Source organism: Pyrenophora tritici-repentis, chromosome 3 (genome assembly GCF_003171515.1).
Source record: "Pyrenophora tritici-repentis strain M4 chromosome 3, whole genome shotgun sequence".
Lineage (NCBI taxonomy): Eukaryota > Fungi > Ascomycota > Dothideomycetes > Pleosporales > Pleosporaceae > Pyrenophora > Pyrenophora tritici-repentis.
This window is the reverse complement of record NC_089392.1, coordinates 2505418-2520008: the sequence shown is the minus strand read 5'-3', so window position 1 is coordinate 2520008 and position 14591 is coordinate 2505418. Positions and strand designations below refer to the sequence as shown.

Genomic DNA, 14591 nt, shown 5'->3' with positions numbered 1-14591 from the left:
TACCATGAGTACCCAAAATGCCCAACTTCTAAACCTCACATCACGATCAATACCCAAAACCCAAAATAACCAACACCAGCCCCCCAGAATTCTTGCATTAGCTCACAGCACACATCCCGGCTCATCCCAAAACAGCAACCCGCCCCTCACCCAACGGAATCTCATCGGACCAACCTACCCCACCTCACCACCGCACCACAGGTTTTACCCCTCACGCTACCCCACAGAAAAGTGACTGCAGGCATCCAAGTGGCCCAGCTGCAGTTCTCGCCTGCCCGCGGCATATGATGTGTTTGGAAAAAAACCATGCTTGCCAAGGTAAATACTGGGCTGGGGGTGGATAGGCTGGGCGAGATGAAGCAATCTGAGGCGTCGTCGTCGTCCTTGTCGCTATCGTCGGCATCGGGGATTGAACACTCGGCGCATCGCTGCCGTTTAAGACGTTGTAGTCGCCACAGCGGGTTGTTAAAAAAAGCCCGAGTTACCGTGAGAAAAGTTGCTTGTGCCTCATAATTTCTAGTATTGAATAGCGTAAACACCTACAGAAATCGCTACCATGTCATGTACGTCCCAACTATGCGCCTATACCATATTGCCAGCAGCTAACCACTACCACCACACAGCCAAACACTTCATCCACGACCCCTCCCACCTCGTGAATACTGCCCTCCTCAGCATTCCCCTGACCAACCCCTCTGTCCAATGCGACATCACCAACAAGATAATTTACCGTAAACCCAGTAGCAGCGCCTCGCAAGTCTCCATCGTCTCCGGTGGCGGCAGTGGGCACGAGCCTTCCTTTGCGTCCTTTGTAGGCGCAGGGCTTCTCTCGGGCGCTGTCGCAGGTTCGATATTCGCGTCGCCGAGCGCCGAGCAAATCCGAAGATGTATACTGCATCGGGTGCAAAAGGACAAGGGTGTACTGGTTATTGTGATGAATTACACGGGTGACGTATTGAACTTTGGAATGGCAGTGGAGAAGGCGCGCGCAGCGGGGTTTGAGGTCGACATGGTGGTTGTGGGGGATGATGCTGGGGTGGGGAGGGCGAAGGGGGGCAAGGTGGGGAGGAGAGGAATTGCGGGGACGGTGTTGGTACAGAAGATTGCTGGGGCGTTGGCGACGAAAGGGTAGGTTGTTGAGTCTGGTGGCTGCGTCGTTGGGTATCAGAGGCTGACGGTGTGCAGGGCGAGTCTGAAAGATGTGACAAGAATTGCGCGACTTGTTGCGGATAACACCGTTTCGATTGGATCCTCGCTGGCGCATGTCCACGTTCCGGGTCGCCGGGAGCCAGAGGACGATGAGCTGAAGGACGGCCAGGTCGAGATTGGCATGGGTATTCATAATGAAGCTGGCTCCGAACGCAAATCGACCGACCTCCCGGGGCTTGTTAAGACGATGTTGTCGCATTGTTTGGATGTCGCGGACCAAGATCGAAGCTTCTCTAAAATCACCGAGAAAGACGAGGTTGTGCTGCTGGTTAACAACCTAGGAGGCGTTAGTCCGCTTGAGTTGAGCGGTATCACGCACGAGGTGGTCGAGCAGTTGGCGAGGAGCTTCAAGATCAAGCCTGTGCGCATACTCGCGGGCACTTTCATGACCAGCTTGAACGGATTGGGCTTTAGCATTAGCTTGCTTAGAGTCGCCGATACGGGATCAGTAGGCGCTTCTATGCTAGAGCTGCTTGACGCGCCCGCCGAAGCGAGTGGTTGGTCTGCAGCGATCAGTAGTAGCACATGGGCAAGACAGGGGGAAGCAAAGAAGAGTGAAGAACAGGTAGACGAAGAAGAAATCCAGCCTAGCACTTTGAGGGGTAAGTTACGGGTTTGTTGGATAAGTCGCGTAGGGCGTGCTAACCTAGATGCAGTCAATTATGCGCAGGCGAAGTCGACCTTGACAAGTGCGTTGAATAGACTAATAGAAGCGGAGCCAGACGTCACTAGATATGACACGATAGTGGGAGACGGCGATTGCGGGATTGGACTCAAGCGCGGAGCTGAAGGTAGGATCTGGTCACGTGTGCATTGTTGCCTGGTGCTGACACCCTACAGCAATCGTGAAGATGCTCGAAACGGCAAAGGAAACAGAAGATCTGCTGATCCTTGTGAATCACATCATTCAAGTGGTCGAAGTGGCAATGGATGGCACATCAGGCGCCATCTACGCCATCTTCTTGAACGCCCTAGCCCATGGACTGCGACAGAACGCACCCTCCTCGCCACAACTAGTGACCCCTGCAATATGGGCCAAGGCTCTTGACTCATCGCTCAAAGCACTTGGCAAGTATACGCCTGCAAAACCCGGGGATCGAACGCTCATGGACGCTCTCTACCCGTTCGTGGAGACACTGTCCAAGACTGACGAAATCGACAAAGCGGCCGCAGCAGCGCAGATTGGAGCGCAAGGGACCAAGGGTATGAAAGCGAGTTTGGGGCGAACGGTGTATGTCGGAGGCGAAGGGTTCCAAGAAGTGCCAGACCCAGGCGCGCATGGGCTTGCGGAGCTTCTGCTGGGCCTGAATGACGGATTGAAGAAGTAGGATGGAGCACTGATGAGGGCGTAGGAGGGTATCGTTGCTTGATTCGTTTGGCGGTGACAACCGTCATCGTGACGGCTATGTAACTTTTGATTCAATCCAGCCCCAAATCGTATGCGCCATAGTCTCTCACTTCCATCCAGTCCATAGCGCAGATACGTCTATGACAACAAAACGAGAATGACCGAGTCTCCTCGCAAGAACCTAAATATAGTCAGCATATATTTTCGTGTACAGGGGGCAATAAGACACACAGCTTGGAAATGAAGCGGTCCTTGTTAACCTTCCGCCCGTAACTACCGTTGGCTAACCGTGGTGTCTCAGTCCACATCTCCTTTGCATTTTCAAGTACCATGTTGCAGTGACGGTCAAAAGCCTTGACGCGCGCAAGAATCTTCCTGTTGTTTCTGCAGGAGATCAGCACCTGAGTGCGCGATCTGACGGCGGTTTGGAGGATGGAGAGGGGGCCGGTGGTGAGTTCATGCTCTTCGACTTGAGCAACCTCATATTCTCTAGGTAGCAATGTCAGTACATGAATCTAAGGTAGGCTATACTGTATGTACGTCAACTCGGAGCGTGGCTTAGAAAGAAGCTCTCTACGCAACATTAGCATGCATATTGAGATGGACGGCGGGGATTGATACGCACTGAATCTTTGCGTCTACCATGATGTCGACTTGTGTAATGTAGGTAGCAGGTCTGGAGGAGGGACAAGCTCGGTAACTATTACTCGTAAGTTTCCCCGTCGTTTGAGCTTCTGCCAACAGAAATTTGATATGCAGCTTAAAGAGGCAACGCGCAAGGGTGACGCACTTGCAGCAGATAGCTTGCACGGGCCAGGGAGAAATAACTGACCTAGTACAAAGAGGAGGAATACCACGGCAACGAGCTTGGATGGTGGTGGAGCGGTCGGCGATGGACGTGAAGGGCGATTGAAGTGAGAGAGCTTGGCTTAGATGGAGCTGGGACCGCAGTCTTTTCGCTTACCCGCCAATCAAGACGTGTCGTATTGTGGACCCCAGGGCTGGGCTGGAAGGTGCGTCACGCGTCGTACCTTCCCGGCGTTAGCTTAGCGCGGGTATCTAGTGCTAAACCTCCGACATGGACAAGCTCATCTTCACTTTCACACACGACATCTTTACGACGCCCTTACGCTCCTTTTCTTTCGCTGTTCTACGCGTGCTGCTGCCTAGTTCTAGGATTTTGCGTTCCGACCTATTTAAAGAGTCACGTTTCCCCGCCTTCCTGGACGCCCTTGGTCTCGCTTCCTTCTTGGTCCACCAAAAACGCGTTCGCGATGATCGCACGCCAACCACCGATCGCGATTCAACATTGACCACGACTAGTCCGCCCGCGACGCCCTTGTTGTCTCCTTTGCGACACGGCCTGGCTTTGCCATCGTCCACTTTGCAGGCAACAATGTCGACTCCATCAAGTACTGCACCGGAGACGGACGGGATGCCGCAAACATCGACACCGTCCGCTGGCGCTGACGAGGGCTCAATGGACGAGATACCCCGTAGGCAAATGAGAGGCAAGCCTACCTAGTCGTCCATCACGTCCTCATCTAACATAGCTCCCCGTACAGTCAAGGTACTCTACACATTCGACCACGAGAACAAGTCGAATTGCCTGGCTCGTCTGCCGAGTGTTCTCAGCGTGCCTGTAGTGTCCCTGGATGAGACAACCGAGGTCGGAGTCATCGAACTCAAGACGTGCATTCAGGCTATTGTTGCTGCAAGGTGGGCCGTCTCCGATTCTTATTGGTCTTACAGAACTGATTGCTCACCGCTGTAGTCCCGAGCTGGTCGCCAAACTAGGTCATGATTACACCGTCTACGCTTACGACTTCTCCGAGTACGAAACGCCGCTTGTGGGCCAGGGCATGCTGTCTTGGATTCTTGCTTCAGCATCGTCGACCCCCAATGCCCCCGCCAAAGACTCCCAGACAATGGTCACTGGTCGTGTGTGCAAGAACATCCTTGGCATCTTCTCGAATGGTATCAAGGAGACTCTCGAGGTGAAACTGAAACTAGTCCCTGTGCCAACGTGTATGCAAAAGGAATATGTCGAGAACATGGAGCGATATCATAGTCTCAGTCAGCTGATGCCTGAAGGGTTCGACTACAATGCCTGGTCGGACTTTCTCAAAGAGAACCCAATGCTAAGCCATCTGGCCCAACCAGCTCCCGGCTACCCCGCACAGCCTTCACCACGCGCTTCTACCGGTGGTGTCGAGCCGTTTCATCAGATGCTTACTCGCCAGAGTCCATCCCAGGAGCCTTCCCGTAACGATTCTTTCTATGACCAGACGGGCGTACCCTACATGTCTCAACCCATGCGACCCTCGAGCCCTGCCCTGAGCACCGTCTCATTCCACCATTACCAATACAATCCACCCTCACGCCCTGCATCCCGAACCTCTGTCCGAAGTGAAGCAGTTCCACCCCCTCAGCCGTTCCCGTTCAGCGATCCCTATGTCGTCGAGCAACAGGAAGAAGGACCCCCAAAGAAAAGGGCACGCATCACCCAGACTACAAGACCGAGAAACACGCCACTGACTGCTCACAACGACTCACTCCGGGTGACTGCCAGCACAGCTGCCTCTGTACGCTTGCTCAAGCCGGCTCTCAGTGCTTCAGGAGCTGCTGCTGATATGGTACCACGTGCACCTACCCCCCGCCCAGGCGAGAAGCAAAATAGGAGAGGAATGCGTCGTCCACCAGCGCCAAGTGCGTTACGACATGGTTCTATGGATAGACCACGGTACATGTCTCCGTATGAAAATGGGCCCTACTCCGATAACGCCATGGAATCAGCGGATGAAAGAGATGGTAGTCCTAGCGAGACCCCTAGAGAAATGCCCTCCTCGCCTCCAATTGCACCACAGCGAACCGTATCGCCTGCTCCTTCCAGCCCCAACCTACCGACGTTATCCATGAACGACTCTGGCTTCGTTAGCGACATGCCTACAGGACGGGAGGGCATGGATCTTGGGGATAAATCATGGCATCGAAAATCTACAATACAGCCAATCGCCGAGAGTATCGAGATGGATTTGGGGAGCACACAAGGTTTCGACTTTGATAGCATGGATCAGGATATGTTCAATTCGGTCTATTTCCAAGAGGATCATACCAAAGACGACAATGATCTCATGTCGAGGATGTCCATGCTGCAACAAGACAATGACCATGCGGCTGGGCAGAACGGAACTACTGATGCTTGTGCGTCTGGTTTGATGGGTCAGACCAAGGTTCAGAATCTGTCACGCGCAACTGTATCTACCGCCGGCTCTCCCGATGCCATGGTGTCGCACGTCTCTCCCACCGCCGAAAGCGAGGCACTGATATTTAGTCGATCCGCCACACCGAACCTCCCTGTCAAGCATTCAAAACCATCGAAACCGAGAGGACTTCCAAGGTCGCATACATGGTCTGGTACAGGCGAGCCCATGTCCGATGCGCCCACACCTTCAGAGTATGGTGGACCTCGCAGCGGATCTGGTGCTAAAAGGAAGAGATACATCAAGGACCGGTTAGAGGCAGCCATTGCCAAAGGCGAGATGCCACCACATTGTGTTAACTGTGGAGAGATCGATACACCTACTTGGAGGAAAGCCTATACGCGTGTGGAGAATGGCTCGCCCACTGGACTTGAATTGTCGACTGATTCAGCCGGTACCGACATCATTGCGTATGAATTGGTAGAACCATCTACCGACAGCGATGGCGAGCCAAGATACCGCATCTTCAAAAATAACTTGACCCGCGAAGACAAGGATTTGATGGCGGCGAAGTCAAATAATGCATTTGAGGAGCTCAACCTCTGTAACCCATGTGGACTATGGCTCATTAAGAAGTTTTCGATGAGGCCGCAGAAGGTTTGGGATAGGGCTGCACGGTTGGCGAAACGCAAGAGGGACCAGAAGATGGGAGCTCGCTCCAAGTCCATTGTCGGCGATGAGCTCATGTCTGACGCACCCTTGCCAGAATCTGAGCCTGCTATGCCAGCCGAGCAAGAGCTGGGTGATACCGCTCATGAAAAGAACCATGATGGAGCAATGGCACCACCAAACGGTCTGCCTGGTCTACGTGAACAGGCTGCATTCCAGCGAGCTATGCAGTCTAGTCCTGCCGGTGTTCGAGGATCCAAGGCCTCGCCCATTGACCTTGAACATGACCTTACACCAAAGCCTACTAGGCGGATACTGTTCCCCTCACCCGGGAAGCAAGGCCAGCAAAAGACACTTCAGCAACCGCCGCCTCCTATCGCCACTCCCATGCATGTACATGATGATGACGCCCCAAAAAGGCCCCGTTGTCAACGATGCAAAGAGCTCAAGCGGGGTTGCGACCGGGAGCGACCTTGTGGCCGTTGTCGACATGCTGGAATAGGCCATGACGGTTGCATTCCCATTGTGACAAAGCAAGCAAACTGGTTTGAGCAGCCTGTAGTACAAGTCGCCACTCTTGACGACGAGAATCCCGACAAAGAGAACTGTCCACCTCCTTCTTCCACAGGACGAGATGAACTTGCTCACCTTTTTGAAGATGCGGTGTCGCCAAAGACTACGCCAAAGAAGGATCTGAGCTCCCAAGATCTCTTGAAGACGCCCACTCCAGGCACCCGACAGCGCGCCACGTTGACACCAAAACGAGGTGAACTTCCTGCAACACCCGGCCGCAGCATTTTCACTCCTCGTGGAACTCGCGCGGCGACAATCGCACCCGAGACGCCGTTTACACGTTCACTCAATGCGTTATTGTCTGACCATCCTATCTCGTCACCTTCCCAAACTATGGACTTTTCTGAATTCCCCACTTTCACTACGCCCGGTCGTAGCGCTGCCGAATTCAGTCAGTTCCTGCCCGAGGACTTTCTTTCAAGCGACATGCCCGTGAATAGTTCTCCATCAAAGACAGGCTCGCTAGGCCCAGGTTTCGATCTCTATGAAGACCCCAATACATCTTCCGCTGCTGGTCTGTGGAATGGGGAGAACATCTTCGGTAACGAAACCATGATGTTGACTATGGAGAACGGGTCCAGACGCGGTAGTCTTGATGCCGACAACAGTCCCGATGCAGCTGCCTTGCTCAAGATGAACTACGGTGGCATGACTGTAGACTTCGCAGCCATGATCGAGGAGGTGGTCGGTGCGTCGAACAAGGACATGGACTTGAACAATACCGCGAGAGAGGACACCGAGGACGATGTCAAGCCCGCTGTACCCATAAGCCCGGAAGCTGAAAGTCAGTGCGTTGGTAAGACACCAGAGGAGCCTACTTCCGTGTGAAGATGATTATGGTGTTTATGATTGTGCGATTCCATACCCAGCGACTTTTCGGATTTTTCACATTCCTTTCTAGACTTCACTTCAGCTTTTTGCTTTTCCCTCCTGCGAAGGCGTTCACAGCGATGGAAACATGAAAGACTGGTGCACATGCATCATCAGCAGTACAAACACGATTTAAAGGAAACGACAAGGTCACGAATAGTAGCGGTTTTTGCAATTGTATAATTAGATAGTTTTTCTATAGCGAGGCTGCTCATCCCCCTAATCTGGGCGATAGCGTGCAAAATACATGCTTTGTAATGCGCCAGTATATCTGATCAGTATGTTTGATGTGACACGGGTGTTGTAGTTGCTTGGTCTCTCCGTTGTTGTATACTTCCCCAATGCTTGGTGTGTAGTTGTCTGGCGCCCTCCTTATCGTCATCTATCTCCCGCTTTTTTCCTCTTCCTTCTTCCTTCCTCCTTCCTCTGCCTGTCTTCTTACCTTAAACCCCCAACACTCCTTACCCACACTCCCCACTTACACCCCTACCAACCTCTTCTCCTTCACAACATCATCATCACACAGTGTATTATACACACATTCACGATACAGTATGCCTGCCTCGCCTTACCGTTCTCTACTCGTGTGGCCGTCTTCAATACCATCTCTCTGCCAAGTACCACCTCCGTAATCGTCGTCTCCAGGCGGAATACAATCGTCTACTTCCCAAGAACACGGCCTTGCATAATCTGAAGCGTCCTCGTCATGCAAATTTGCCCTATCCCGAGATGCAAGAGCATGCGGATCCGTATCTAACTTTTCCATGTGCACAAAACACATCTGAAGACTGGTTAAGAGCTCAGCTAGATCATCAAGACTGCAACGACCGTTCATGCTATATGGATTGTTAAAGGCCTATTCCAAGGCTCTAACTGTATTACAACGGTCTTAGAATAGCAGTAGACCTCATGTTAAAGTTTGCGCATATTCAGTGTAGCTAGTTAGCACAGAAGTAGGAAGAGGGAGTAGGAATAAGGAGTGGAAGCAAGAAGTAAATATGTGGATGAGTAGTACGTGTTGAGGAGTCTGATGTATCCTCAACAGTGGTGTAACGGGTTTCAGCGTAGGATAGCTGCTTAAACTTTTAGAGCTTTTATAACATGGATTTATGCACAAGTAGTTGTTGCCGTACGATCTAATTCTCTGCTTATCAAGTCACGTGTTTGCTGCGCGACAGTAAACTTTAGCAGAAGCTATTATTCATTCTTCATTTTCTGGCTAATACAAACCTCCTTCATCCTACGATGACAACTCCCCGAGTTTAATCTCGCCCTCAAACCCATTCACATGCATGAAATTCGCCCTCAACGGGGTTACACTCGTAAACCCCTGCGCAACCGCCCACCCATCATTCCCCGGCTCACTCGCCTCCACACTCTCATACACATCTTTGAAAGATGGTGCCCACCTAAAGTGTTTATGGGTATACCTCGCATGCGCCAGTCCCGATGGCGTCTCCGTCCCAGAATCCGTGCCGCCCTGTATGCCTGAATTGGACCTAAGTTCCTTCTTGCCCAACTTCTCCTCCTGTCTGCGTATCTGGCCCTCAATGTCCGCGGGAGTATCATCGGCTTCCGACGGCACCTCGACAACCTGGAAGCAAGAACCAGACTTCCATGAGTTCTGAAGCATGTTTGTCCATAGAATCTTGCGGGTTCCTACGTTCTCGACCAGAGGTACGTTGACGGAGTAGAGATGCGTGGAGGCGTCCCAGTTATCCCAAAGGTGTTGGATTATCTTTGCGCTGAGTTCAGAAGCACCGCTGATGATGTTGGCGTCGTGGTTGCGGTCGAAGAAGGCGTATGATAGGGCGATGGATTTCATGCCGCAGACGGCTGCTTCCATTGCGCCGCCGATTGTGCCCGATGAGAGAGAGAAGACGGCTGTCGAGTTACGGCCGTAGTTTGGCCCAGAGAGGACGAGGTCAATGGGACCGCGCTCGGTGAAGTAGTGGTATAGACCGATTTGTACGCATGAGGCGGGTGTTGAGTCGACGAGCACCCATTCTTCTTCGTTGGACGAGGGCGGGAGCGGCGAGTTGTGCGTTGTACCGTGATTAGTGAGGCGGCCTTCCGGGGTGGTTTGGAGAGGAGCAGGGCGGTAGTATGTTGGTTGTATCTACGAATGTGAGTATGGTGAGGTACAGAAGCGGTGGGAGAAGTCTCAAGGACGGTTGGAAAATGCACATACCGACTTGCCAACAAGATGTGCCTTGCCTATCCACGATCTTTGCGTATGCGGAAGAATTACCGATACGGTATGTCCATACTTTTGCAGTGTTGACACCAGCGAGTGTACGTAGGGCGAGGACTGGTCTGATGGCGGGCCATCGTCGTTGGTCACCTATACCGGCATTAGTCGCTGCCATTGGGTCATCTTACATAACGTTACTTACAAGGATATGCATGCTTTGTATATAGAAGTAGAGTTACAAGGTCTGAAGTCCTTTGTTGTGGATTGGAGGTCAACAGAGGTAGAGGGGCAGAATCGACAGGCGCTATCGATAAAGTCCCGAGTTGGTCACCGCCCCCGGTCAATCACGTCAACACCACGCTCGTGTCTGCGATATAGCGTGGCCATCTTCACTATCAATGTTAGATTGTATCGATGTGCTGTAATATAATTGAAGCTATATGACTTGTCACCGGTACCTGCGCCATGGATAGATCCGCTGATGCTCCCTGCGTTCCACGACGATCAGGGCTCATATGGCCGGCAAACCTCCGACCACCTAGCTTCAGGGCAACGCGACTTATGACATAGACAGGACTGAGGAATTGATAATGGGCGTTTTTAGTGATGCCGGACTTCACTTCGCATCTCCATGATTCAAACGCTCACCACTTGCATTCGGGGAGGACAGCCATGGCCCCTCCCCCTTCCGAGTCCGCAACAGAGCCGGCACTTGATACACAACCTCTGAACTGGAAGCTCCTGCAGACCGGGAGAGCTAGCTGTGTACAGCTAAGTCCAGGCAACGCTTCCGGACGCGAGAGCGTAGAGCCGCAGGTCCCCTCAGGGACCCTATTCTCGGTGTTCGCATTTTCGGATCCCCGCCCGCGTCCGCTTACGGTGAAGTCCCAGTGTTTGAAACCGTAAAGCAAGACATAGATACATATATAGAGATGGGCAATGAAAGCTAGAATTAATTCAAGATATCCATTCCAATTCCTACTATACCATCAAAGTTCTATCCTGTGACCAACTCCCAAACCTCCAGGTCAAACGATTGAACGAACCCAACATCACATCACCAACCCACGTGACTCTATCAAAATGGTTGTCCACGTCCCTACCGCCTCCCTCGAAGGCCAAGTCGCCCTCATCACCGGTGCTGGCCGCGGTATCGGACGAGGCTGCGCCATCGAGCTGGGCAAGCGCGGAGCCTCCGTCGTCGTAAACTATGTCTCCTCCGAAGGCCCAGCCAACGAAGTATGCGAGATAATCAAGGGCTTCAACAACGGCGCGAATGCCATCGCCATCCAAGCAGACGTCTCCAAAGTGAGCGAGATCCACAGACTATTCGAGGAGGCCAAGAAGGCGTTTGGCAAAATCAACATCGTTATGAGCAACTCGGGCACTGAGAGTTGGGACGTCACAGAGGAGATTAGCGAGGAGAAGTACGATCACGTATTCAACTTGAACACCAGGGCACAGTTCTTCGTCGGTCAGACAGCATACAAGCACATTGAGGATAACGGCCGTATCATTCTCATGAGCTCCATTGCTGCTGGTCTACTGGGTGTTAAGGACCACGCTCTCTACAACGCTTCTAAGATGGCGGTTATCGGTTTTATCAAGGCGTTTGCAACTGATTTTGGAAAACGCGGTATCACTGTCAACGGTGTCGCCCCAGGAGGCATCAAATCAGACATGTTCACACAGAACGCTTGGCATTATATCCCAGGCGGTAGCCCTGACTGGCCTGCTGAGAAGATTGAGACGTTGATGGCGAACCACTGCCCTCTTGGACGTTGTGCGGTTCCGGAAGATGTGGCGCGAGTGGTGGCGTTTTTGGCTTCCGAGGACGGTGGCTGGGTAAACGGGCAGGTACTTACCATCTCCGGTGGCTCATCGCAGTAAGGAAATGCGGTTTGGGAGTAACTGGATTGATGGGGGTGGACATATGTATCAGAACAAAAATATGAAGTTTGACATACACGTGATCGACTTTTAAACTGTGGAATTGTGAAACTTTTACATGTATACACCACTCTTTTGAATGAACTGGAACCTTTTTCTTATACTCTGATATAAACTCACCATCTTGCCTTTGTACGACTAGTTTGGTGATAGTGAAGTACATGTGCCGTGTATCACACACTTTGGGAACTCCAAAAGAGCAAGACATACCTGCACCCAGCTATCATTACTGTAGGGAGTACCGGCAGTATCTTTGCGAGTGAAGAGACAACAATTATATTAGGCATGGCCCCTGAAGGTGTACCACAGCAGTCATGTAACGCTTATATCGCAAGGTACGAAGGATGACATCAGCACATCAACACTCTGTCCTAGTTCTTTCCACGAGTAATTACATATGTAATCAAGCGAAGCGCATAGTAGCCTGCGTTGTCTCTATGCGATCTTGTCCGGGCGCTGGAGTCATGCGAATATCTCTGATTCGCGATGTGGGTGTAGAGGAGTAGTATATAGTGGGCAATACGAGTATTTGGGTTTGTGATCGCATTATAGTCTACTACTCATTTTCACGTGTTTGAATAGATCGTATAGCCTTCCGTGAGCGCAATCACTTTCACGAGAAGAATGTAAACATTCACTTTTGTGTTCTCACAACTTCACAAGAATAAAGAGACCCCGATGGACCGAAAGTAATAGTAAAAGTGATTGATTTGCACTATGATGTATTAGAAATGTAACCGGACGGCTACTTGTATGTGCCGGGGGTATCAAAATGGAACCATACGCCTGGTGCTAGCCCAATCAAACGCCGTGATCAAAGGTCTACTGGATAAGGAATGTTTATTGGTCAAAGTTGAAGAATGCATCGTCAAAGGATGACTGCTCAGGATTTTCGTATTCGTCCATGTTGAAAAGGTCTTCGAGGTCATCAGTAGCCATGGTACCCATCATGTCGTCATTGGTACTTGTTTCTTCCTTCTTCTCTTCAGGTGGCGGCTGAGCTGCGGGTTTTGGTTCTTCGGGTTTCGGCGCTGGCTCTGGCTCTGGCTCTGGTGGGGGTTTGGCAGTCACGTTCCTGTGCATATCTGTGTTCATGTTCGTCTTGCTGTCGGTGCTCAGATTGAGGCCTGGGAGATCAGGCATGGTAAAATCAATATCCATGTTCGAGGTTTGATTCGCATTGTCATCGACGCTGTCCTTTGCAAAGTCCTCGAGACCGCGCAGTAGTGAAGGTTCATCATTGCCGTCGTCGAGGTTGAAATGGATGTCGTCGGTGGTATCCATCATATCGTGCGCGTTGTTGTCGCTGGTTTCATCCATGTGATCACCAAACATGGCATCAAAGTCAAACTCGGATTCCTGATGATTGCCAGTTGTGGGTGTGGCATCGAAAAGCGGATCTTTTGGCGGCTCGATGCTTGTCTCGATGGGCGGCGGTGGTGCCTTTGTATCTTCGACCTCTCGCTTGACTGCAGCTTCGGGTTCGGGCTCGGGCTCCTTTGCTTTTGCTGGCTCAGGCGCTTCTTGCATGACGACAGGTTCAGGCGGTGCGGGCGTGACTGTCTTTTCTACCTTGACGAGTGCTACTTCCTGAACAGCAGGGGCAGCTCTCGTCTCAGCGGCCAGTCGCGCCTTCTCCACCTCTTGTTGTTTCGCGGCCGCCTCCTTCTTCTTACGGTCTTGCTTCAGCAATGCCATGTCCCTGCGTATTACTGCCTGTGCGAGGCGTACCTCGTTCTCGAGCTCGTCTAGTGCATCGTGAAAGCGTTCGGTGGCGTTCGGTACGATGTGCTGTAGTTGCTGCTTCATGCGGCCGGTACCACCATCAGCCTGGAGCTCTTTGATGAAGAGGCCAGAGTGTTTGAACTGAGAGGTTAGCAAGAGTTGGAATTAAGATGGGTATTGGTGAGCATACAATGAGATTGAGCATGTCCTCGAGCGTGCCGATCTGCGGGTTGGCAGGAGTGCTCGACTGGTCCTGCTTTGTTGGCGCGGTGGTGGCCATGATTTGGGAAGAGCGCTGGGCTGCTCCTTCTCGTTGTTGTTGTTGTTGTTGTTGGTTGACGGTTGCTCCTTCCTGCAGTTGGTGGGTGTTGGCTACTCCTGCCTATTGGTGGTGGTGATGCCTGTTGTATTGGACAGTCGTGAAGGATCAAGGAAGGCGCGCCCACGATAAGTTTACCGCTAGGCGCAACGCCAACCAAGGTTCAAGACGTCGGCGCTCCCAGGCTGCTTGTGCCCCAAAGTTTCAGTTTCAGACCCAGCAGCAGACGTCACTCCTCTCGGCGGGCCCTAGGCGAGTGTTTCGGGAAGCTGCGAGCTGCTGTCGGTATGCCGGCGGACGGGTGCTGGGCACGCGTTGACAGCTGCGGGACTGCTGCAGGTCTGGACGAGGGGTCCGCCGCCTAAATTGCTAGTACTGCGCTTCGGCGGTGGGACCACGGGCCCGGTACTAAAACACGCAACGAGGCAGGCACTAGCACTTTTTTATAATTCAATACGCGGAAACAAACTCGTCGAGGTCTAACGATACGTGTACCCGCACGAATAATTCGTTCGAGACACCAACCCCCGT

General features: G+C 52.1%; 7 protein-coding genes across 7 annotated transcripts; 4 read left to right on the top strand and 3 right to left on the bottom strand.

Moving 5' to 3' along the window:
- Positions 1–556: 556 nt before the first annotated feature.
- Positions 557–1132, top strand: PtrM4_083260 (uncharacterized protein; the record flags this gene model as incomplete). The annotated part of the gene is made up of 2 exons (XM_001940356.2): positions 557–563; positions 624–1132. The coding sequence occupies 2 exons, from the start codon at positions 557–559 to the stop codon at positions 1130–1132; spliced, it is 516 nt and encodes a 171-aa protein (XP_001940391.2).
- A 928-nt stretch (positions 1133–2060) lies between these two features.
- PtrM4_083250 (Dak2 domain containing protein) lies at positions 2061–2537 on the top strand (the record flags this gene model as incomplete). The annotated part of the gene is made up of 1 exon (XM_066106570.1): positions 2061–2537. One exon carries the CDS (start codon positions 2061–2063, stop codon positions 2535–2537), a length of 477 nt encoding a protein of 158 aa, XP_065963508.1.
- Positions 2538–2695: 158 nt separating this feature from the next.
- PtrM4_083240 (LSM1, Small nuclear ribonucleoprotein (snRNP) protein) lies at positions 2696–3202 on the bottom strand (the record flags this gene model as incomplete). The annotated part of the gene is made up of 4 exons (XM_001940357.2): positions 2696–2738; positions 2789–3046; positions 3098–3130; positions 3183–3202. 4 exons carry the CDS (start codon positions 3200–3202, stop codon positions 2696–2698), a joined length of 354 nt encoding a protein of 117 aa, XP_001940392.1.
- A 751-nt stretch (positions 3203–3953) lies between these two features.
- PtrM4_083230 (GAL4 domain containing protein) lies at positions 3954–7830 on the top strand (the record flags this gene model as incomplete). Its single annotated transcript, XM_001940358.2, has 3 exons — positions 3954–4053; positions 4111–4276; positions 4332–7830. The coding sequence occupies 3 exons, from the start codon at positions 3954–3956 to the stop codon at positions 7828–7830; spliced, it is 3765 nt and encodes a 1254-aa protein (XP_001940393.2).
- A 1282-nt stretch (positions 7831–9112) lies between these two features.
- PtrM4_083220 (SurE, acid phosphatase) lies at positions 9113–10280 on the bottom strand (the record flags this gene model as incomplete). The annotated part of the gene is made up of 3 exons (XM_001940359.2): positions 9113–9991; positions 10064–10216; positions 10269–10280. The coding sequence occupies 3 exons, from the start codon at positions 10278–10280 to the stop codon at positions 9113–9115; spliced, it is 1044 nt and encodes a 347-aa protein (XP_001940394.1).
- An 869-nt stretch (positions 10281–11149) lies between these two features.
- PtrM4_083210 (FabG, Dehydrogenase with different specificities (related to short-chain alcohol dehydrogenase)) lies at positions 11150–11956 on the top strand (the record flags this gene model as incomplete). Its single annotated transcript, XM_001940360.2, has 1 exon — positions 11150–11956. One exon carries the CDS (start codon positions 11150–11152, stop codon positions 11954–11956), a length of 807 nt encoding a protein of 268 aa, XP_001940395.1.
- Positions 11957–12856: 900 nt separating this feature from the next.
- PtrM4_083200 (RP1-2 multi-domain protein) lies at positions 12857–13825 on the bottom strand (the record flags this gene model as incomplete). Its single annotated transcript, XM_066106569.1, has 1 exon — positions 12857–13825. The coding sequence occupies one exon, from the start codon at positions 13823–13825 to the stop codon at positions 12857–12859; it is 969 nt and encodes a 322-aa protein (XP_065963507.1).
- Between the last annotated feature and the right edge of the window lie 766 nt (positions 13826–14591).